The sequence below is a fragment of the Nicotiana sylvestris genome, chromosome 10 (genome assembly GCF_000393655.2).
Source record: "Nicotiana sylvestris chromosome 10, ASM39365v2, whole genome shotgun sequence".
NCBI lineage: Eukaryota > Viridiplantae > Streptophyta > Magnoliopsida > Solanales > Solanaceae > Nicotiana > Nicotiana sylvestris.
The window spans coordinates 61,543,552-61,569,065 of NC_091066.1; the positions used below are offsets into that span (position 1 = coordinate 61,543,552).

Below are 25,514 nucleotides of genomic sequence, written 5' to 3' on the forward strand. Positions count from 1 at the left end.
TCGTTTGGTTGTAATAAGGCGGTCAGTGACGTAGCAGTGACAACAGCAGCAGCAGTAGCAGCAAGCATTGCAATCCCATGGTAGTCCCAGCTACCAAAACTTCCCGAACTACATTGACCTGATTCCTGTTTAGCCCAGGATATGTAGGAAATCTTTGAAGCAAGATTCGGTCAGATCTTTCAAAAAACATGCTTCATACGGAGTAGTCCATAGGCAAAAATCGCTCATACACGCTCACTTTATCTTTGCACGAAAACTCTTCGTGTTTCCGAACAAAGAGGGGCAGCTGTGAGCACGTGATTTTTGTTTTTCGCACGACAATCGCTCCAAAAAGAAATAAGAAATAATAATTGGCCCTGCTGTACAATTTTGAATTTCTGTGCGGCACCTTGTTGATTTATTTGTGACTTCGGCCCATTTTTATTTATTTACTTTATTAAAAATAAAATTCAAAAAATATATGTGTCCTGCATAATTCAAACCGTAATCCGGTCGTTAAATAGAAAATCATGAGTAGGCATCTTCGTCCGTGATTTTATTTTGTTTAACTTTACTTGTTTGAAATATTTTAGTGTGCGAATAATTGTATTGAGTGTGTATTTAATTTTAATTTGATTTTTGGCTTAGTTTTGTTTTAAAATTAAAAAAAGGAAATAAATAAAAAAAAAAAAAAGGTCCCTTTATTCTTCCGGATTTGGGCCAATTTTAACAAAATTGGCCCAAACAAACAGCCCAAGACCCAGGCCTGCCCGGTCCAGTCCAGATGATGCCCAGAGAGAGTCCAAACGACGTCGTATGGATACAGTTTGATCTGGGCCGTTGATCTCAGATTGATCAACGGCCAAGATCACATTTCCTATACCCACGAACAGAACCCGACCCGTTTCCACCCGGACCAACCCAAACCCCCTTTAGTTGAAACGACATCGTTTCCCCGAGGCCTTTAGATCCAAGCCATTGATTCCAGTTAATCCGATGGCTGAGATCAGCCGCCTATTCCATATATAAGCCTATAACCTTACCCTGCCCCCCCATCAGATACCCCAGCTCCCGTCTTCAACCTCATCCCCATCAAACCCTAGAGCCGCCCCTGTATCCTCCACCATGAAAACCGGCGGCATGGACGCCGGTGACCTTCCCCTTAACACCCTAGAACCCCCTTGCCATCCTGAGCATGAATCCATTAACCCTGTAGTTCGAATCCCTCCCCACCTTCTCGAATCTTCATTTGAAGGTTCGAGTCGAAACTCGATCTACACGGTTCAACCCTAGCTTCACACCAGATACTCCCCAGACCCCCCTCGTGACCAAACCATACTTGGTTTGGTCCGAATCTGATCAGGGAAGCCTGAATCCCAGATCTAAGTTTGAAGGTTTTGTGTCCTTCGTCACTGGTTCATACCGGTTCAACCGAAGAGATTAAGGTCTAATGGACTTCAATCAAAGTGTTTCTCATCTGAGAAACACTTCGATTAAAGTCCATTCAGCCTTAAGAAAGTTTGTCCAAATCCAAGTTCAAACTGTTAAACTTTTCAAGTTTTAAGGTAAGTCTGCTTTCTTTTCCTTTATTTGTTTTTAGTCCGTATGATTTGTTTTAAAAGACTGTTCATATTTGTTTTAATTTTTATCAACTTTTGTTTGTCCACTTTGTTTGAACATCTGTGTTTGTCTGAATCCCTCTCCTCCTATTCTGATACGGCATGCGTATTGGTTGTATTCCAAATTTGTACTGACTAACTGATTCCTCGAAGTACCATTCTATTTTAATCAGTATAAGTCGAGTCATGTGTCCCATACTTCTGAATGTCTGATTTTTGGCTACGATTGTGTACGTTAATGCTAATATAGTCGAGTCGACATGAGTCGTCAATTAGTTTCAACTGTCCGAGCATAGTAAATCGAGCTTCTGTCGAACATTTTTTGAATCAATTGAGAAACAATTTTGTTTACTTATAGCTGTTGATTTGGATCAGTAATGTAAAAGGGATGTTTGGTTTAAATGCTGAATTGGAGGGCATGTGCACTCTTGCACAGCATTTGCATTGGTGCACCTCATGTGCATTGGTGCACCTCATGTGCTTTGTGCACAACCTGTGGCCTGCATAAAGGTCCTTGTTTAATTTTAAAATGGTTTGACAGCATATGCTGTCAACATATCCTACTGCCCATACTTGCTTTTAGTTAAATAAAATGGAAAAGCTAAATCTGCCAGGGAATGATGGGGTTTTTATACCTAATTAACTAAAGTGGAACTGAAAAAGTTTAAAGGCACATGGGAGGGGTATGGTAATAGTCTGAACAGGCTGTTTAAAAGGGATAGTGTTGAGGCCTATAAGAGAGAGAGGGGAGGAGATAAAAAGGGGGGGGACTGATTTCTGAAGGTGGTAAAAAAGAAAAACACACTGTGAGGAGTTTAGACAGGAGAGCTTGAAATACATACAAATAGATACACATAGATAGAGAGAGTTTAAGGGATAGAAGGGATACAACCAACAATCAGAAGTTTTTTCCTCCTATTATTACTGGGTTTCAGTTGTTCAACCTGTTTTCATTGGTTTACTACTGGTTTGGCCTGTCTGGATTTCTGATTCTATCCCACTGGGTGTTGCTGCTATTTGGCTATTGCTTTCTATTGGCCATAGTTGCATCTCTGCACTCGAGCCTATTTCTTGCTATTTGTTTTGCCTGCTGTTATTCTGCCCTGTTGCTACTGACAGTGCTGTTACTGCTGCTGCATTGGTTCATTGTTACTCTACTGATTGCTCCTTTTACTTCAATTGCAAATATTCCCAGGTACACAACCTTCGAACCTTGTATTGTTGAAAGTTTGAAGTTGAAGCAGAAATAAAGAAATGAATACCAGTTTATGTTATAGTATTGGTGTAAAAAGATAGTTCGAATGTTGGTTGGGCTTGTATTTTTACTGCGAACTGCAAATATTCTGTATAAACTAGCATACATTTCTGTTTAAAGATGAACTGTTAGATAGCATGGCTCAACAGTAATGACAGTATGACATAGACATCATGTTTTGATTTAGTATACATTCAGTTCAGTATAACACTTGTTGGATTTAGTATGACTGTATAACATAGAGTCATGGTAAGCACTTGTATGTATTTTGCCTAGACCACTGAATTGACAAAACTGTGGTACTGGGTCCGGGATAAATGTATCCCAAACAAACTCCCATACAGTCACATTAAGAGTATGGCTATGAATGCCAGTTCTCCTGTCAGTTTATTCGTCCCAATGCAGGTTCGATACTGGGTTTCGGTACAGATTCTTTATTTCGAAATGATGTAATGATTGTTGAGAAAAACTAATAATCATTTTTGAGTTCAATTAGTAGTAATTTTCCTAATAAAACAGCCGATTTCTTTTATCAATTTCAAATAGGTTAGAGTGTTAAGAATAGAACTTGGAGGTCGTTAAACATAACTCAATATATGTTGTTAGTTTGTTTGCAATCTCACTTAGCGAATTAATAAGCATATTCACTTGTTGAAGACAAAGCATGCGGTAGCCCTCACCTCATGAACAATCAATCAGGTAATCAAACAAGTTTAGGTTCGGCAAACATAATAAGGATTCAGTCCGTATTTGTCTAAACCAGCAAAATTCGGCATCATCCTTCTCTTTAAAGATAAAATGTAGTAAAAATGTAGTCATTGTAGGGTACCCTTCTAAAATAATGAGACGAGCCTCGCCGAATAAAAAGGCAAATTGCGGGGCCCTCAATAATTGGTCATAATAAATACTTAGAATTTGGGACGGGTTGTTTAGTGAATTCCACTGCCCTCCCCGAAGACAATAACGCGTTAGATTCTCTAGGCGCGACTTAATCAAATTACATTCTTAAATTCGGGTGCGCATTTATGTGACCCAAATTCAAATCTCAACGGAGTCGAAATGTGTTAACAACTACGAGTGCATTGATTGTGACGTGGTTCGAGATGCATTTTCACGACGTTGCAATTCTATAAAAATAAAAATGATAATAATAAAAGCGGTCAAAACTCAATAAAAGCACATAAGTCACAACATGTATTTAAATCAGATATTTAGCCATTGTAACAATTTAAGCGACCGTGCTAGAACCACGGGATTCGAGGGTGCCTAACACCTTCCCTCGGGTCAACAGAATTCCTTACTTAGAATCTCTGGTTCGCAGACTTCATTTGGAAAAGACGAAAATCTCCTCGATTTGGGATTCAAGATAAACCGGTGACTTGGGACACCAAAAGCCAAACCTTTTCCCAAGTGGCGACTCTGAATTAAATAAATAATCCCATTTTCGAATATTGTCACTTAAATTGGAAAAACTCCCCTCGCGCATTAACCCTTCGGGGGCGGGCGCGCAAAAAGAAGGTGTGACACCAGGTGCTGGTCTCGCCCCTAGGTTCGGGGTGTGACACATTGCCACCTAGCTTATCGAGAGTTTACCCCGTATTCCATGTTTTTATGCTCCAGAAGTATTATGGTGATTCATCACATGTGTTAGATTTCACCAGTGCAATTGGACAAGGATTTGACTTATGTTGAGGAGGTGATGGCTATTTTGGACAAGCAGGTCGGAATGTTGAGGCTAAATAATTTGGTGAAGGTTCAGTGGAGAGGTCAATCAGTCAAGGAGAAGACTTAGGAGACCGAGCATGATATGCGGAGACGCTTTCCTCATCTTTTTGGCACTTCAGGTATGTTTCTATACTCATTCGATGAAGAATGTTAGTTTAAGAGGGGGAGAATATAACGACCCGATCGTTCATTTTGTGTATTTGAGTCCTATTTTTCCTTTTGAGGCTTCCTGTATGTGTATTTGTGGTTTTATAACATACAGAGCTGGTTGGTTTCATTTAGGGGAGGTAATGGGTTGAATTGGATCAATCAACTCTTAGTTTGAAAGCCTAAGTTGAAAATGTTGAGCGAAGTTTGACTTTTGTGAAACTGACTTCGGAACACTATTTTGATGGTTCCAATAGGTTTGTATGATCATTTCAGACTTAGGAATATGTCCGAATATGGATTCGGAGGATCCTAGGTTGATTTGGCTTGTTTTACCGAAAGTTTACAATTTGAAGGTTTAGGAATTTTAAATGTTTGGTTGTAGGTTCAATTTATAGCTATCGGGTTTGGATTTTGGTTTCGAGACTTTGAATATGTCCATTTTGTGATTTGGAACTTGTCTGCAAAATTTGGTGTCATTTCGAGTTGGTTTGATAAGAATCGGATGTGTGGTTGTGATTCTAGTGATTCTTGAGTTCATTGTAAAATTTCATGTGTTTTTATGTCCAATTCGTGGTTCTGGATGTTATTTTGGTGTATTGAGAATGCAGGACAGTGAGTTTGTATGATGTTATTAGGATTGTGTGGATGTTTGGTGTGGAGCCCCATAGACTCGGGTGAGTTTCAGACGTATTTCAGATCGGTTTGGACTCGTTTCAAGTTGCTAGTGTTCTGGTGTTGCAGTTATTGCAATTGTGAGCACCAACATCGCAATTGTGAAGTTGGCAGGGGATCTCAGGTATCGCGATTATGACACCGGCCTTGATCACAATTGCGAAGGTTGTTATTTGGAGGGCAGGTCGCATTTGCGACTAATTGTCCGCTTTTGTGAAGGGAAGTCAGTGTCGCAATTGCTACATTTCCTGAGGGTTTCAGGCAGCACAATTGCCATATTTTGGTCGCATTTACAAACCCATAATCGCATTTGCGACATCTGCAACTGAACAAAAGGTTGAGATTTAGAAACATAGTCTTATTTTATCACATTTTTGAGTCCTAGACTCGGTGGGACGCAGTTTTAGGAGGAGATTTTCATACCAAACTATTGGGTAAATGATTTTGATCCATTTTTGATTATATAACATGATTATTTATGAGATTTAACTTTTAAATAATGAGATTTGAAGAGAAATTTTGGAGATTGTGATTATGTTTTGAAAAATAAAAATTTGAGATTTGAGAGTCGGATTAGACTCAGATTTGAAAACCAAATACATATATGGATTCGTGGGGTTATGGGTAGTCGAGATCTAGCCTTTGACTCGAATTTTGACTGGGCGGGCCCAAGGTTGATTTTTATTCACTTTTGGATTATTGTGTAAAGACATTAGCTTTATTAATCGAAATCGGTTCCTCTTGAATTGTTCGATGATTTTAAGTCATTTTTGGTTAGAATTGAGCCGAGCGGAGGTGAATTTTAAAGAAAAAACTATTTTTGAGTGTTGAATTGGCCTAATTGAGGTTTGTATTGTTGGCCCAAGAACAGGTAAAGTTTTGAAGATTGACAAAAGAACTCAGTCATGGACCAAATCCATCTTGTGAAGCAACAGTCATGATCAACCTATACATGTGAGATGCACATGAAGGAGATAAGTCCTACTGATCAAGTAGCAGTATCTCCTGATCTGATCAAAAAGGTTGCATATTGGATAAGGGGAGAAAGTCTCCTCATATGAAGAGAACACAATCTAGGATAAATATAGTATTAGAGTTTGAGATCATTACGAACTCTTCCACGATAGAAGAGCAGAAATTAAGTCCCAATCGAACTCTGATTACTAACCTATTAAATGTAAGTGTTTTTCTCTTTTACAGGTAATGCACATACGCAGAAGTTAAACAAAATTGAGAGCAAAAGAGCAAGGCGATTTTGCAAGCAATTTATGTGTGATTTGAGTGAGCACTCCTGAAGCTACTTGAACAAAATAGAAGAACCAATTCGATTGTGTCTATCTTTTATTCTAGTTCAATAGTAGTAGGTGGTTTAAAATTGTATCTTTCAGCTTTCATAGAAGCAATTGTATTAGGTACCTAGAGTGTTCACGTTATAGCTAACTTGAAGTTGTCGCAACAGTTGAGGCTGTGTGCCATAATGGGATTAGAGTTAATCCTTAGGTTTACAAAGAGTTTTTGTAAATGCTGTTTTGGCTCAGTGATTTTAGTGGAAGTTTGGGAAAATCATACTGAGTAGTAGATCGTGGTTTTTTCACCTTTTGAGCCAGGTGTTTTCCACGTAAAAATCTATGTGTTCTTTATTTTCTGTATTTATTATTCCGCAAACAGTAGTAGTTGGAACACTTAGAAGAATCAGGTTCTTCTATAGTTCAGTTAAGCGAAATTTGGGTGTCACACAAATCACTCCCCTCTTGTGTGGTATTGAATCTTAAAACATCAATTGGTATCAGAGCTGGTTATCCTTGAAAAGTCTAACACCTTAGGAAAATATCAAAATGAGTGCACCACCTGGAAACTGGGAAGGGCAATACATTGCAAGGCCTCCACTCTTTAATGGTTAGTACTATTCTTGGTGGAAGAACAGGACGAGAGATCATATCATAGGAGAAGACTATGAACCCTAGGACATAGTCACTGATGGTCCTCTGGCAACTACAAAGAAGAATGCTGAAGAAGTGGATGTGCCAAATATAAGAGCTGACTGCAGTGCTGAAGACTTGAAGAAATGGGAAAAGAATGCCAAGGCTAAGAAATGGCTTATGTGTGGACTGGGTCCACACGAGTACCGCATGATTCAAAGTTGTACCACTGCAAAGGAAATATGGACACTTTACAATTGACTCATGAAGGAACTCCTCAAGTAAAGAGATCAAGAGGAACACTGCTATATTCTCAATATGAGAATTTTAGTATGAAGGAAGAAGAATCTATCCAGGAGATGTACCCAAGGTTCACAACACTAACAAATGAACTTAAATCTCTTGGGAGAATTTATCCTTGAAGAAGACAAGGTTGAGAAAATCTTGACAAGAGTCTTACCAGTGACTTGGGAAAGCAAAATCACTACTATTCAAGAATCAAAGAACATTGCTACCCTCAAGTTGGATGAACTGATTGAAAACCTCACTGCCTATAAACTGAGAAGGCAAACCACAAAAATGGATGCACCCAAGAAGGAAAGAAGTCTGGCTCTCATAATAGCTGAAGGTGCAGATCTGGAGGATGATGAAATGGCCATGATCACAAGAGATTTCAAAAAGTACCTGATGAGAGGAAAGGGTTCTTCAAGAGGTACCACCTTCAACAAACCAAGGGTTCCTGAGAAATAGACCAACGAGGGTTGCTACAAATGTGGTAAGACAGATCACATTTTCAAGAACTGTCCTCAATGGGAAATTGAGTGAAAGAAGGAAAGGGTTGAACGAAGGAACAGGAAGAAGGAACAAGTTCAACCCAAAAAGAACAAAGGATCAACAAAGGTTATGGCTGCTTCTTGGGGAGAAACATCAGATGAGGACTCAGAAGATGAAGCTGGAGATGAACAAGAACTTATGTCCATCGGAGGATCAGATGATGAACAAGAGGTAAGTGTCCTTCATCTCAAAGACAAGATTAAATTCATGTCTAAAGAAAGGTTGTCTGAACTATCGCTAGACTTCATTGATGAGTCTGAGATAATTAATAATGAGAAGGAAGATCTATCTAGGGAATGTGTGATCATAAAACCAAGTGCAAAAATCTACAATCTTGGGCTAATGAGAGTGATAGTAAAAATGTTGAGTTGCAGAACCAGGTTCTTGAACTTGACACCAGTGTCTTAGAACTTAGGTCTGAGAACTTAAAACTGAAACTAGGAATAGGTAAGAAGAAAGCTGATCACACACATCTCACCCTAGAAGAAAACTTAGGAAAAATGAAGGATGAGTTGTATAGGAAGGATGAGCAGATAAAAGTCTTAAAAGAAGATCTAGGGAAGGTAAAACATGAACTAGACAGAACTAGCAAATGGAACAAGGCTTCTGATGCACTTTCCTGGTTACAAGAACATCACAGTAGCAACAAAACAGGACTTGGCTATGGGACTCAATCATCTAAGTGGGATCCTAAAAGCAAGTACCTCACTCTTCCTGAGAACAAAATCTGCACACACTATGGCAAGACTAGCCATTACAAAAATGAATGTAATGCAAAAGAAAAGGCTAGTCAAAAGAACAAAGCTTTTGTTCAAGAGAAAAATAGGCTACCTGGGTGGGCTAAAAGGAATTTGATTTACCCCTTTTTCTGTAGAAAGGGCCCAAACTAGTTTGGGTTCCTAAGACTAACCCTTGATTTCTTTTTTCAGGTCCAAGTGAAGGGAAGTAGCCAAATATGGTACATGGATAGTGGCTGCTCAAAACATATGACTGGAAATAAGAACCTGTTCCTTTCACTCGAGGACTTAAAGGGAGGTAATGTCTCCTTTGAAAATGGGAAGAAATGTGAGATTATTGGGGTTGGAAAGGTAGGTAAGACGGACTCACACTCCATTGAGAATGTCTACTTGATAGATGGCTTGAAATACAGCCTGATCAGTGTGTCACAACTGTGTGACAGAGGTAACCTTGTAGCATTCACCTCTACCAAGTGCTTTGTGATTAACCTTACCACTGACAAGATTGTTTTGCAGGGAAAAATTAACAATATTTACATGGTAGATTTGTCTACTCTTTTAGAAAATGAACTCACCTGCCCAAGTGTGTTGGATAATGATCCCCTCCTGTGGCACAAAAGACTTGGTCATGCTAGTCTAAATCAGCTCAACAAATTAGTCTCCAAGGACTTGGTGATAGGGCTACCTAACATCAAGTTCAAGGAAGACAAAGTGTGTGAGACCTGTGCAAGGGGGAAGCAGGTAAGATCATCCTTCAAAATCAAGAAAATGGTAAGCACAACCAAGATGTTGGAATTGGTCCATATGGATCTATGTGGTCCAATGAGAATCTTGAGCAGAGGTGGAAAGAAATATCTGATGGTACTTGTTGATGATTATTCTAGATTTACCTGGGTACTATTTTTAACATCTAAAGATGAAGCATTTGACATGCTTACTGCTTTTGTTAGAAAAAATCAAAAACAATTAGGTAATCAACTTGCATCCATTAGGTCTGATCATGGAACTGAATTTGAAAATGCAAAGTTTGCTGAATTTTGTGATGAGCATGGTATAGATCATAACTTCTCTGCCCCTAGGACTCCTCAACAAAATGGAGTAGTTGAAATAAAGAACAGGAATCTTGAGGACATGGCTAGGACTATGCTTCTTTCTAGTAAACTGCCCCAAAACTTCTGGGCAGAGGCTGTAAACACTGCATGATATATTATAATTAGATGCATGACTAGATCTCTTATAGAGAAGACTCCCTATGAGTTACTTAAAGGGAGAAAATCAAATATATCCCATCTTAGGACATTTGGATGCAAGTGCTTTATGCACAATAATGGAAAGGACTCCCTAGGTAAGTTTGATCCCAGAAGTGATGAGGGAGTATTTTTGAGATATTCTTCACATAGCAAAGTATATAAAGTATTCAATAAAAGAACTTTGTGTGTAGAAGAAAGTGTGCATGTAGTGTTTGATGAAACTAACATTCTCTCTGAGAGACAGGAACATGAAGATTAAGCCATTGGACTGGTAAAGGATTTGACTAAAGTCTCAGCACAAGTTAAAGTGGCACCAAAAGAAGGAACATGTGATGGAACAGGTTCGTCCATCCAGGCCAACCTGACAGGGGGAACTGATCAAAGAGGAATTGAAACTAATCCCCTAAAAGAACATGTTCATGACCCTGTTCCTCAGCAACAGAACATAGGAGAAACATCTAGCAGAAATCAGTTGGTTGTGAAACCTTACAAATATAAAAGTTCTCATCCTATTGAGAACATAATCACTGATCCAACATTTGGAGTCAAAACTAGATCACAATTAAAGAATCTGTGTGCTTTTGATGCCTTATTATCTCTTATTGAACCTAAAATTGTTGTTGAGGCTTTGCAGGATGCAGATTGGGTGAATTCAATGTAAGATGAACTCAATCAGTTTGAGAGAAGTCAAGTTTGGCATCTAGTTCCAAGACCCAAGGATGGGTCCTTATTGGCACAAATTGGGTCTTCAAAAACAAACTTGATAAAGATGGAACAGTTACAAGAAACAAGGCAAGACTGGTGGTCCAAGGTTACAACCAAGAGGAGGGTATAGATTATGATGAGACTTTTGCTCCAGTTGCAAGACTAGAGGTAATAAGACTCCTCATAGCCCTTGCAGCACACATGGAATTCACTCTCCATCATATGGATGTCAAAAGTGCCTTCCTGAATAGCTATCTGAAAGAAGAAGTGTTTGTGAAACAACCTCCAGGGTTTTAGAGCAAGGAATGTCCTGAGCATGTGTACAAATTAGACAAGGCTCTCTATAGACTCAAGCAGACTCCTAGAGCATGGTATGAACGATTGTCCAAATTCCTGCTTGAACATGGCTACAAAAGAGGTAAAATTGACAATACCCTATTCTTAAGGGAAAAAGTTAAGGATCTCCTTGTGGTATAAATATATGTTGATGACATAATCTTTGGGACCACCACTGATAAACTAAGTAAGGATTTTGCCAAATTAATGGAGAGTGAGTTTTAAATGAGTATGATGGGTGAGCTTTACTTTTTCTTAGGCTTACATATCAAACAAAGCCAAAATGGAACCATGATCCATCAGAATAAGTATGCAAAAGAGCTGATCAAAAAGTTTAAAATGGATGAATCAAAGGAAATAGACACCCTCATTGCAACTGTCACTAAATTGGACATAGATGAACCTGGTTCATCAGTTGATCAGAAGTTGTATAGGGGCATGATTGGTTTACTCTTGTATCTTACTGCTAGCAGACTTGACATAGTTTTCAGTGTAGGGCTTTGTGCTTGCTTTTAGGCTAATCCAAAAGAGTCTCACTTGACTGATGTCAAGAGGATAGTAAGTTATTTGAAAGGCACCATTGATATGTGTCTTTGGTATCCTAAATGTAGTAATTTCAATCTAGTAGGATATGATGATACTGATTATGCAGGTTTCTTGTGGATAGGAAAAGCACCTCAGGTATGGCTCACTTTCTTGGTTCATGTCTTGTATCATAGGCCACTAAAAATCAAAACTCAGTGGCCTTGTCTACTGTTGAGGTTGAATATGTTGCTGCTGCCTCTTGTTGTGCTCAATTACTATGGATCAAACAGTAACTGGTAGATTTTGGCATTGAAGTTGGTTGCATTCCTATATTCTGTGATAACACTAGTGCTATAAGTATCACAAATAACCCTGTTCATAAGAGGACTAAGCACATAGATATTAGACACCACTTCTAAAGAGATAACTATGAGAAAGGATTGATCTCCATAGAATTTTGTGCTACTGATAAACAAATTGCTGACATCTTTACTAAAGCACGTAGTAGAGAAAACTTTGAGAGGAACAGATTGGAATTAGGGATGATTAAGATCACCTAATAGGTCCAGCTCGGAATGCACAATGAAAAATAAAATATGAAAAAAAATTAAAAAAAAAAGGATTTTTTGCTAGGAATTCTGAACTTGTGTAAATATCCAGATTAATTCTTACTCAGCTTCATACTTTAATTAGTATACTCCAGTGACATGTGTTTATATGACTCACTGATCTCTTACAAAATTTTCTCTATTATGGCATTTGAGGCATGTTCAAGAGACTTCTAAATGAAGAACCTGGTTCATCAGTATGGGTTCATATGAAAGCTAAGTTATGTTTTCTATACTTTGCACAATTAGAAAGATTAATATTTAAATCATGAGCAGAAGTCCTATAATTGTTCAATTCCTAAAAAATTCTATCTGTTAGCTTTGAACCAGTTCCGTCTGCCTAGAACTCTAAATCGAAAAATTTGCCTAAAATCTAGGGAAGATAAACCCATCATTCAAAATCTTGAATTTCAGGTTGATTAGACCACTAATTGACCCCTGCTAAAAGTTGTCGTTACCTATTAAATATGTATTTCTCTTTAAATACACATCATTTCTCCTGTCATTTTCATAATTCCAAACCGTCAAAAAAATTTCTTCACTTTCACTTGTCCTCTTCTCCAAAACTCTAATTCCCAAATTCTCTCAAGAAACCAACGATCATGACTAACCCACAAGACAATCCTGGAACTCCTCCACCACCAACTTCCTCAAATACATCCACACTTCCTCCACCCAGTACATCTCCAAAACCTAGACTGCAAAGGGTGAAAATGCTTGCTCGAAAGACTGTAGCGTCTAGGGCTCTGAGGAAGAAATTAAATGAGAAGTTGAAGGCAAGCCAGGCCCAAAACTCCGACTCCAGCTCTGATTCTGAATCATATCAATCCGCTACTGAGGGGGAAGAACCTAGGTCTTCTAACTCTGAAAAGACTCAAGAATCTCCATCTAAGGTATTTTCTTCTGTGTCTGAAAATCAAGAAACTAGGTTTGTTCTGGTTGGGTCTGTTAAGGATGTAGAATTACCAGGGTCACGAAGGAGTAGAGGTAAAAAGAATTCTGAAAAAGAAAAAAAAAAGAGGGTGCATGTGGTGAAGAGGAGGGAAATAGGAAAGGAGTAGTGCCTGCTATCTGTGGGGTTGCACAAGAAAGGGTAGAAGAGAGTAGCATGAAGTTAGGGGGAAGTGTTTCTGGTGAAGCTGCTAAGGAGTTGGTTCATCTGAGCACACAAGAGAGATGAACATGTTTCATCTACTAAAGGGACCCTAGCAGACCTGCTGAAAAAGGTTGGGGCAAGCTATGACCCAAAGAAATGCAGAACTCTCACAACAAAAGCCCCAACTGTTACTAAGTCTTCCAAGAAAAGAAAGGCTTCATACCCAACACCTACTGCCTCTTCATTGCCAAAGGGTAGAGCCACAAGAAGCAGGGTAAAATAGAGTGAAGTTGATCTACAAAGGGCTTTGGTTGAAAGTAAGAAAAATAAAATGGATAAAGGAAAGGGAAAGATTGTAGAATCCTCAAAGGCTGTTGAGGAAGAGGAGATGGAACTGGTCCATAAAGAAAAGGGTACATCAGTGGAGGTTCCTACCCCCAAGCCCAAAAAGCCCAAGACTTCCTCCAAGAAGTCTTCCTCTGTGTCTGAGGATATTGAACCTACACTAGCCAAGACGACAAGATCTGCAGTGAAAAACAAACAATCGAAAATTTCTAAAGATGATGACTGCAGTGGAGAAGAAGAAGAAAATTATTATGAGAAGCAATTGGATAAGCTTGCCATGTTTGGCAAAAGAAAAATTATAAAGGGTAGACTGCTGAAAGACCTGGTGGAACCACGAATGATGAGATTGGTGGATGATTTTGCTACTCAGGGATAGAAGGACATGGTCCTTCAGATGGATGGTAGGCTAGCTAGAAATGAGATAATTGAATTATGGCAAATGTTACGGTTAAGGATGGCAATGTTAGAAGCCTGGTGAAAGGAGTTCAAGTGCAGTTTGATGCAAAGAAACTGGGAGAGATCCTGGACATACCCTCTGAAGGGTTTGATGACTATAGAAGGCAAAGGTGGCCTTGCCTGGAATCCCTCCCTATTGCTCTTGCAATCACCAGGAGGTTTTGTGATTCAGAAGATGTGAATGAAGCCAGGGCTGTGCAGAAAGGTGAAATGAGGCCTGAGCACAAGGTCTTGTTTGAATTTGTCAACAAGTGTTTATTGCCCAGACAGGAGAGAAGGCATATTGCAAATTACATGGATCTAGTTCTTATGGAGTGCCTAGAGAGAGGAAAGCAAATCAATTGGCATGCCTTCATTATCAAGTTGCTCGACAGGGTCATAAATGGCTCCAAGGCTCATGCTACTCCCTATGGCTTTATTCTAACCGCAGTTCTGGACAGGCTCAATGTGCCTCTGAAGAAATGGGAAATGGCCTCGAGCAAGGATCACTTTGGCATCAATACTCTTCTTGCTTGTGACTATGCATTCAATGCCATACCAAATGAACCCGGTTCATCCCAGAAGGCATCCATCAACAGCAAAGTTAGGACTCTAGTTCAGGAATATGCAGCCAAGTATGCTGAAATAGCTAGGCTAAAGGCTCTTGTGACTGAAGTGGAATCTGAGAGGGATGGTCTTAGAAGTAAGCTTGCCAAAGAAAAGGAGAAGAATGATAGAATTCTTCACAACATGCTGAATCTTCTCCAAACCAAAACCCAACCTTCTAGTTCCTCCAAGCCTTAGGACTCCTAACTTTGTCTCCTGAACATGTTTAGTGCCTTAGTGACCCATATTAGGGATTTTTCTATCTTTTGTTTTTGCTCATGGTTTGGATGTTTTTCTTTCTTTTTGTGGATTGTTGGTGGCAACATATCTCTGTCAATGACAACTACAATTTTGCTCTTGTTCAATGATTAATCTGTCCTTGATAGTTTAAATATGTTTGCTTGATTACTGATGATTACACCATGATTGCACTTGCAATTACCCCAGTGGCCATGAGTGCTTATTAAAATCTGGGAATAACACTTTGTATGCAACCTTTCAATGATGCCAAAAGGGGAAGAGACATTGTGCTTTACATATTCTGAAATAAGTGATATTTATAATCTAATTAACCTGGTCCTTGATGGTAAGTGAATTTTCTAAGTTTAGTATTGATGGTTAAGCTGAGTTCTTATAGGTTTCAAACCAGTAAAAAGCACAGAGTTTGTCATCATCAAAAAGGGGGAATTTGTTGGCCCAAGAACAGGTGAAGTTTTGAAGATTGACGAAAGAACTCAGTCATGAACCAGGTCAATCTTGTGAAGCGACAGTCATGATCAACCTATACATGTGAGATGCACGTGAAGGAGATAAGTCTTACTGATCAAGAAGCAATATCTCTTGATCTAATTGAAAAGGTTGCATATTGGATAAGGGGAGAAAGTCTCCTTATATGAAGAAAACACAATCTACGATGAAGATAGTATTAGAGTTTGAGATCATTATGAACTCTTCCACGATAGAAGAGTAGCAATTGGGTCCCAATAAAACTCTGATTACTAACCTATTAAATGTAAGTGTTGTTCTCTTTTACAGGTAATGCACATACGCAGAAGTTAAACAAAATTGAGAGAAAAAGAGCAAGGCTATTTTGCAAGCAATTTATGTGTGATTTGAGTGTGCACTCCTGAAGCTACTTGAATAAGATAGAAGAACCAGTTCGATTGTGTCTATCTTTTATTCTAGTTCAATTGTAGTAGGTGGCTTAAAATTGTACCTTTCAGCTTTTATAGAAGTAATTATATTAGGTACCTAGAGTGTTCAAGTTATAGCTAACTTGAAGTTGTCGCAACAGTTGAGGCTGTGTGACATAATAGGATTAGAGTTAATCGTTAGGTTTACAAAGAGTTTTTGTAAATGCTGTTTTGGCTCAGTAATTTTAGTGGAAGTTTGGGAAAATCCTACTGAGTAGTAGGTCAAGGTTTTTTCACCTTTTGAGCCAGGTGTTTTATACGTAAAAATCTCTGTGTTCTTTATTTTCTGTATTTATTATTCCGCAAACAGTAGTAGTTGGAACACCTAGAAGAACCAGGTTCTTCTATAGTTCAGTTAAGCGAAAATTGGGTACCACACAAATCACCCCCTCCTGTGTGGTGTTGACGCTTAAAACATCAAGTATCTTACCTCATTTTATGTGAGAGAAATTACACCCAGGACTTGGTCTATTTGACTATTTGTACTTTGTGAAAAGACGTGTACACGAGGTGACAAGTGTGTACACGGGCGTTTGTGTGGTAATTGACCGAATTAGACTCTTAGGCTATTAATATGCTTTGATTTGAAATTGTTGTTATGTGAAATAACAACAACAACAATAACAACACCCCAGTATAATCCCACAAGTGGGGTTTGGGGAGGGTAATATGTACGCAGACCTTACCCCTACCCCGAGGGGCAGAGAGACTATTTCCAGGAGACCCTCGGCTCAAGAGAGCAACAAGAGACAATATTAGTACTATCAATAGACTCATAGTAAATAACATAAAATAACAAAATAACAACAATATAAGAAATATAGGAAATACGAAAAGGATGTAAGGTATACTAATATCCAACAGATACAGCCATCATCAGTAGCTGATTAGTAGCATCCTAAGTCTAAATCCTAAATGGCTAGTCTCCCTCTAGTGCGTTGTAGTAATATTCACAAACTTCCCCCTAACCTACAACCTTAATGCTCGACCTCCACAATTCCCTGTAAAGGGCCATGTCCTCAGAAATCCTAAGTCGTGTCATGCCCTGCCTAATCACCTCCCCCCAATACTTCTTAGGTTTCCCTCTACCTCTCCCCGTGCCCACCACAGTCAGTCGCTCACACCTCTTCACTGGTGCATCAGTGCTCCTCCTCTGAATGTGCCTGAACCATCCGAGTCTTGCTTCTAGCATCTTGTCCTCCATGGGGGCCACGCCCACCTTCTCTCGAATATCTTCATTCCTAATCTTGTCCATCCTTGTATGCCCGCACATCCACCTCAGCATCCTCATCTCTGCTACTTTCATCTTCTGGATGTGTGAATTTTTAACCGGCCAACACTCGGTCTCATACAACATAGAAGGCCTAACCACTGCTCTATAAAACTTACCTTTTAGTAACGGTGGCACTTTCTTGTCACACAAGACTCCCATTGCTAGCCTCCACTTCATCCACCCCACCCATATACGATGTGTGACATCCTCGTCGATCTCTCCGGTCCCCTGAATAACTGACCCAAGGTACTTGAAACTACCCCTCTTAGGGATGACTTGAGAGTCGAGCCTCACTTCCACTCCTGCTTCCGTCGGCTCGGCCCCAAATTTGCACTCGAGATATTCCGTCTTCGTTCTGCTCAGCCTGAAACCTTTAGACTCAAGGGCATGTCTCCAAACCTCTAGCCTCTCGTTGACGCTGCGTCGTGTCTCGTCAATTAGGACTATGTCATCAGCAAATAGCATGCATCATGGCACCTCCCCTTGAATATGATGTGTTATGGTATCCATCACCAGGGCAAATAGGAAAGGGCTGAACGCAGACCCTTGGTGCAACCCCATAACAACCGGAAAATGGTCGGAGTCGCCTCCTACTATCATAACCAGAGTCTTAGCTCCATCATACATGTCTTTAATCACCCTAATGTAGTCAACCGGGACCCCTTTAACCTCTAGGCATCTCCTTAGGACCTCCCTAGGAACCATGTCGTACGTTTTCTCTAGATCGATAAACATCATGTGGAGATCCTTCTGTTATATGAAATACATTGCATTATTGATTTATTTCCCGTACTCTTTTATTGTTGATGAAATTCTTGTACACATTGTTGTTGAGTTGTGGGCTATGTATTATTGTGGCATTGGTATTATTGGCTGAGCAATATTGTGGCATACAGGCACGTGGTGGTTTAATGTTGTGTTGTGATTGAGATGCGCATGTGGAGACATAAGGGTGTGTATATTGAAGCGTATGCGACGAGACAAGGGGGCTTATGCGCGTGGTGCATAAGGGGAAATGCTTCATTGTGATGCACACGAGGCGAGATAAGGAGGCTAAAATGCGTGAAGCCATTTTCGAAAAAATGTTTTAAAAATGTGAAGCTCATACGACAAATGTGAAGTTCATTGGGGTGATTCTTGTTGTTATCGTTGAGTTTAAATGGCTTGATGATTTGAGCATATCATTATTTCCTTAACTATTTTCACTTTGTGTTTTTCTTATTTTGGTTAATTTGTCTAGTTATCACATACTTACCTTTTGTTGTCATTTATTGATTATGTTCTCCGTTGTTAGCTCTATATTGAAATTCTGCACAGGTTATATGTCTAGTGAGTGACTTGACTTGAACCTCGTCACTACTCCACTAATATTAGTCTTGATACTTACTGGGTACCATTTGTGGTGTACTCATACTACACTTTTGTATATTTTTATGCATGTCCAGGTACCTCGGATTGTGCCAGGCGGTAGAGAGTTGAGCTAGAGTTGCGAAGACTTAAAGGTATACCTGTTATTCCGCTCGCAGGTCTCGGAGTTACCTTCCATTGTGTTTCCTTATTTGTGTTATTTGTATTCCAAAAGAGTGATGTATTTCAGATTTTTAGTGTATTTACAGTAGAGCTTATGACTTCGTACTACCGATTTTAGGGATGTATGATTATTATATTCCGCTATTGGTGTTATGCCTTTATCAGTTTTTGTTTTAATAGTTGAAGTGGTTTAATTCTGTTGATTCATTATGTGTTAGATTTACTTAGTTTTAGAGACTAAGTGCTATCACGATCCTTAATGTAGAATTTTGGATCGTGACAAAGAGTTATTGCGACAGTTGTGAAAGAACAAGGAACAACAGGAAGGCAGTTGGTTGGTTTTTTTGTTGGTAAATTTTCAATAACTATACTTCGGATCAGTTCCAATTCTTTATAACATAATTAACCATGCTTAAGTGAGAGAAGCCCTTACATAAACACATATCACACTTCAAATAATTTGGTGTAATCATCGGGAGTAAATAAATTTTGTATCATATGTCATATGTCTTAATTTATGTGATATTCTTTTCTTTTTAGTTTATAAAAATTGATACCTTTTTATATTTAAAAAAAAAATAACTTCTAACTTTTTATTTTACCTCTAATAAAATGATTTATAAACACAAAATTTTCTATGGCTTGTTTTAGACAATAAGTTTCATAATTGTTTTTCTTTTAAATTTCATGCACAATCAAGCAATCTCACATAAATTTGGACGGAGAGAATAATAATTTATAAAAGTTTTGAGTTTATAATCTAATTAAAATGAAGATAGATACCACATTTTTTTCTTAAAAATCAGACTATAAAAAAGTAAATATTGTTTACATGATCATGTTTATAGGAGTAACTTAAATTCATAATTTCTAACGTATCCATAAAGCTGAAAAGTAACAAAGGAAATGTGGAAGAAACTTAGAGATAGTTTGTAGGATGCATTAGAGAAAATAATGTATGTATTAATTTTTGGTATTATTAATCTCTTGTTTGGTATGCTTTTTCAATCTATAGGGCTCAAACCCGAGACCTTTGCTTAAGGGAAGAACAGTCACATCCACTGCACCACATCCTTTGGTGGTAATATATGTATTACTAATGCAAGCATTAGTTATATAACCAATTTGGTATTATCATATGTATAACTAATACATAACAAACCATGGTATTAGCAATTAATGCATGCATTAACATGGTTAAAGATAAAATTGTCCTTAAAATATTTTAAAGCTAAAGAATATGGAGAACTTTTTAATAAACAACTAATTTTCTTAAAACTTATGTAATGCATTTTAATTTTTAATATACCATACCAAATATTGGATAAGAAATAATCTTTGCTTAATTAATACTTACATTAATAACATGTATGTTATTATTTCTTTATATTACTAATCTACATTATTTTTATACATCCTAAACGATCCTTAGAGAAAATATTTCCATGTGAACAGGCTTTTGCCAGGCGTACAAGACGTCACTATACAGAGCAAACACGCCAACTTTTTTCCATTCTCATGCTTACTGAAAAGTAATCTCAGAAGACCCTCTTTCACTTTTTACCTCTCTAAGCCAAAAATATTCTCATTTTTTCAACAAATTAAACAATAACAGTGAATGCTCTCACAGGAGGGAGCACATGATTTGTAAGAGATAGAGGAAAAAAAGTATAATACCAAGAATAAAAAAGGACAGCATAGTGCATTAATCTTTTTGCTGCGCGAGTCAAGAAAAGAACCGAAATTAATCTTTTGCTGCGCGAATCATAAGATTTTATTGTATACAACTTTAGCTTATATTTATATAAAAATTTATTTTTTATGGTTGGAACCATAAATTCTTAGTCACATTATAATAACTTTAATGTTTTTTCAAGTATAAAAGAAAAAGTAAACTCCTTTCTGTTTTTGCAGGCTTGTAATTTGTGTCCACACTCTCAAATTCCTCTTTATCTTTTGTTTGGATCATCTTCACCATAATCGCTAATCTTCTCTTTCCTCTCCCTAACCCTCACTACCTAATTTATACATACAACTCCACCTCCACAAGTATATAGTCAAAGTTCAAACTTTTACCTTATCTATAAATTCATTTTTGGGTTAAATCCAATAATTATATGTATATATAGCTAAAGAGCATAGACAAAAGTTGGGTAGGTAGGTGGGTTCAAACAATAGAAGATGGAATTTGATGAAGAACATGAAGACCAAGAAGATGAAATTGCTAATATTTCTCAAATACCAGCAACAACTGAGAATAATTACCAAGAATTTGGAGAAGGTGGTCCAATTTCACAAGCAGCTGCAACTTTAAGGAAAAACAATGTTCCTAGTCCTAGATATAGAGAGTGCTTAAAAAATCATGCCGTAGGTATAGGTGGACAAGCTGTAGATGGCTGCGGAGAATTTCTGCCTGCAGGTGAAGAAGGTACTTTAGATGCTCTAAAATGTGCTGCTTGTAATTGTCACAGAAATTTCCACCGTAAAGAAGTTGAAGGAGAAATATTAAACTTCCACCACACTACCCCACCACCCATCCTTCACCACCCAGCCCACCACTACCCATATCGTTATCTCCAAAGGCCATTGGCATTACCATCAGTTTCTTCAAGAGAGGATATTGAGGATTATGTATCTAACCCTACTAGTAGTGGTGGGGGTGGGAGTGGTTCGAGAAAAAGGTTTAGGACAAAGTTCACACAAGACCAAAAGGAGAAAATGTTTGCTTTTGCTGAAGGATTGGGATGGCGTATTCAGAAGGAAAATGACGCAGCAGTGCAGCAGTTTTGTGCAGAGACAAATATTAGGAGACAAGTTTTCAAGGTTTGGATGCACAATAACAAGCACACTCTTGGTAAAAAACCCTAATTTATTTTACCTAGAGTAGTTAATTATCGTAATTTGATGATTTAGTTGAGATTTAGAACTACTCAAGTAGGGTTTCTAGACTTTTTTATATAACCTTAATTATTTTTTTCTATTTCTCCACCTGAATATTCCCTATGCTTTTTCAGTTGTTCTTGTCCTTTTTTCTTTTAGGGCTGTATTCTTAGCTGGATGTCCATTTCCTGAACTGTCTAAGCATCAATATCTAATTGTATTAAATTCTCTTAGTAAAACTACTAGCTATGTGAGTCTTAATTAAAATATGAAGCTATGTTCTTTCTGGCAGTTTCTTGATTTCGTTAGCTAGCTTGTGTTTTACTATCAAAAGATCACATTGATGCATTTTTTGGTGAAGATTTGGTGTACGTGTTCAACATGCAAATAAGGTTGCAGTTTCCTATTTGTCATCTTCTCTAGATCTTTCACATGTTCCATTGTGCTGCGGCTTGCACATTATCATCTGTATCTTTATTTTGGTTTTGATAGTTTATACTCCGTTAACAGACTATTTTGAGTTGAGGAATCCGTTACTAAAAGCTGATGGCCTTTGACTGCTTTAATGTGTAAACTTAACATATGGCACTTGTTCTTCAAACATACACCATATTGTCTTCTTCATATATAAATTCTCTTACCAACCTCATCGTCTTGTTTTGTTTCGTTGGATCTGGGGGAGGGGGGTGGTTGTTGCGCTGAGGGGCTCATTTTTTAAGATATAACTATATAAAGGAGTTACTGATTTCCTTGATTTTAAATAAAATATAACAGATTAGCTCATTCAGTTATACTTGGAGTATATATTATTCTTAATTTTTGGTTAGCATAAGGATCGATGGCGCCCTGTGTTTTATTTGTTCTTCTAGTAATTCAAGTCTTTGCTCTTGATACATTTGAAAGTTATAATATATAGTATGCTGTATGCATATATATACATTTTCTTCACTGGAAATTTGTAGAATTCTCCCTAGCTCGTTTATGCTGTTTGTTATGCATGAACAAGAAGTAGAAAATACTAACTATATGTTCATGTCCCCGAACATGGACGTATGCAAGACATATTGTAGATGCTTATTTAATTTGTTGTGGTTGAGATGGTTACGTTTGAGAATACAGAGTATGAAGAGGTGGTAGGGAGCAAAGACAAGTTAGACTTGTTCAATTAATTCAACTGAATATTGCTTTCCCCTTGATCGGCAAGTACATATATGCAAGTGGCAAAATCAATAATTTTTTCAAGTGTATTCAAATTTGAAAGAAGTTAAAAAAATCCCGACAAAAGGTGTTCAATTATTTATAAAATATACCTTTAAAATCAAATATTTTACCTATAAATGCAATTTAGTTTTTCGAGAAGGGTGATCATCAATTGACCACCTTATCAGAGTATAGCTTCGCCCCTGCATATATGCTGCATCACTTTCATTTTACGTCCCAACAATTAATGAGAATGCAGAAACATAGTAGGTCAACGGACATGTAGGATTGTTCTAGAATGTTCTAGATCTTATTGAAGTTAGTTAAGTGAGTTAGTTAGATAGTTAGTGGAAAATAGTCATTAGTAATTTTTATATATTTGCACATACACTGTACAGACGACCTCTTAACAGAAAATGAAGTATTCTTTCTTCATATGATATTTCTCTCTCTAAACTCTCTTCCCCAATTCTCTTCTAGCAATTAGGGTTCATACATTGCCCCTAATTTCACATGGTATCATAGCACTCATCGCAATTGCGAGTGTGAATTACTGGTTTTTGGAAGATCATGTTCTATATACAAGCAGTCTACAGAAGTTGAGAGCTCACCAATGGTGGCAAGGACAGAACTGGATCATAACCATCTACTTTTCCTTCATCCTTCTGATACAACAAGTGCGCCGATTATATCGATCCAGCTGACTGGTTCAGATAATTACACTACTTAGAGTCGAGCGATGGAGATCCAACTGCTTGGGAAGAACAAGCTATGACTGGTCGACGGGACTCTGAGAAAAGGTGATTTTAAAGACGAACTAGGTCACCAATGGGATCGTTGTAATGCGATAGTTCTGGGATGGATAATGAGTTCAGTATCGAAGGAATTGATAACTGGAATAGTCTATGCCAAAAATGCTAGGGCTGTTTGGGATGATATGAGGGAGCGTTTTGATAAAGCGAATACTTTATGAGTCTATCAACTACACAAAGGAATAGCAACAGTTACGCAAGGTACTGATAGTGTATCAGTGTACTTCTCTAAATTGTGCAGTCTTTGGGATGAATTTGACAATATGGTACCACCTCCACGTCACTATCCAAGATCTAAAAACTTTATCGAGTTCATGCAAAAGCAGAAAGTTCTACAATTCCTAATGGGCTTAATTGAAACATATGAGCAAACTATGATCCAGATTCTGATGATTAGTCCGTCTCCAAGAATCAACAAAGCATACTCAATGCTAGTTGAAAGAGAGAGTCAGAGGACAGTAAATAACACTACAACAACAGGGGATGGAAATGAACTTGCAGCCCTTCTATCTGGTAAAAATGATGCATATCAGAACTATCAAAGCCCAAAGAGGAATTGTAATGTTCAATGTAACTATTACATGATAAAGGGACATGCAAAGGAAGGATGCTACAAGCTGATTGGGTACCCGGCAGGTTTCAAAGGAAAAAGGAAGATGAACATGAACACTGCATACAATGCATGCGCTGAGAATGCTAATCCAAACATAGGAACTGGGCAACTTGATGGATGTAATAAAGGAGAAATGACCAGAGCACCATAGCTGACCGCAGAGCAATATGATCAAATAATAAAGATGCTGAACCTCAATATCAATCGTGAACAAGCACATGAGAATGTGGCTAACATGGCAGGTAATACTGCATTCTCATTTCTTGTTGATGTAACAAAGGCTCATTGGATAATAGACATAGGTGCAACCAATCATATGGTTGCAGATCTGAGGTTATTAAAAGATATTAAAGTAGTTGATGTTAAAGACACTAAGAAAGTTAATTTTTCAAATAGAGAAATACACATGTTACACATAATGGTAACTGCAGGATAACAAGAATAGTGGAGGTTAAAAATGTCCTATTTATACCAGATTTTCAGTATAACCCCATGTCTGTTTTCAAAGTCACAAGAGATCTTAGATGCTTAGTTGCATTCTACCCTAATTTTTGTTTGTTCTAGAACCTCTTCACTAGGGAGGTGAAGGGGATTGGTAAAGAAAGTAATGGACTCTATTTGTTGGTTTCACAAACAAATAATGTAGCAGAACTGAAAGAAAGGGAGAATGCAAGAGGACTAACAACACAAGAGAATAGAGTGGAGGCAATCATCTTGCACACGAGACTGGGACATGCTTCAGGAGGACCTATAAAGCAGCTCCTAGGATACAATTTAGATATTTATCAATATGTAGTAAATAAATGTGAAGTATGTCCACTAGCTAAGCATCATAGATCACCTTTCTCTTTGAGTACTAGTAGATCAAATAAGGTGTTTGAACTTTTACATTTGGATGTATGGGGACCCTATACTACACCAACTTTTGATGGAAATAAATACGTTCTCACTATTATGGATGACTACTCTCGTGTGACATGGATTTTCTTGTTAAAGCTAAAGTCAGATGTCATCATAGTTTTGAGGAACTTTATTAGAATGGTTGGAACTCAATTTAATGTCGTGATTAAAACAATTAGATCAAATAATGGAGGGGAGTTTGTGAACTCAGGAATGCAGGACCTATGTGGAACAATGAGAATTATACACCGTAGGACATGTGTATACACATCCCAACATAATGGGGTAGCAGAAAGGAAGCACAAATATATACTTGA

The 25,514-nt window shown here is 38.0% G+C and overlaps 1 protein-coding gene across 1 annotated transcript; it reads left to right on the top strand.

Annotated features, from left to right (window-relative positions):
* Positions 1-20,722: 20,722 nt before the first annotated feature.
* LOC104222476 (zinc-finger homeodomain protein 2-like) lies at positions 20,723-21,911 on the top strand. The gene has a single exon (XM_009773705.2). It carries the CDS (start codon positions 20,974-20,976, stop codon positions 21,658-21,660), a length of 687 nt encoding a protein of 228 aa, XP_009772007.1. The 5' UTR covers positions 20,723-20,973; the 3' UTR covers positions 21,661-21,911.
* Positions 21,912-25,514: the final 3,603 nt, after the last annotated feature.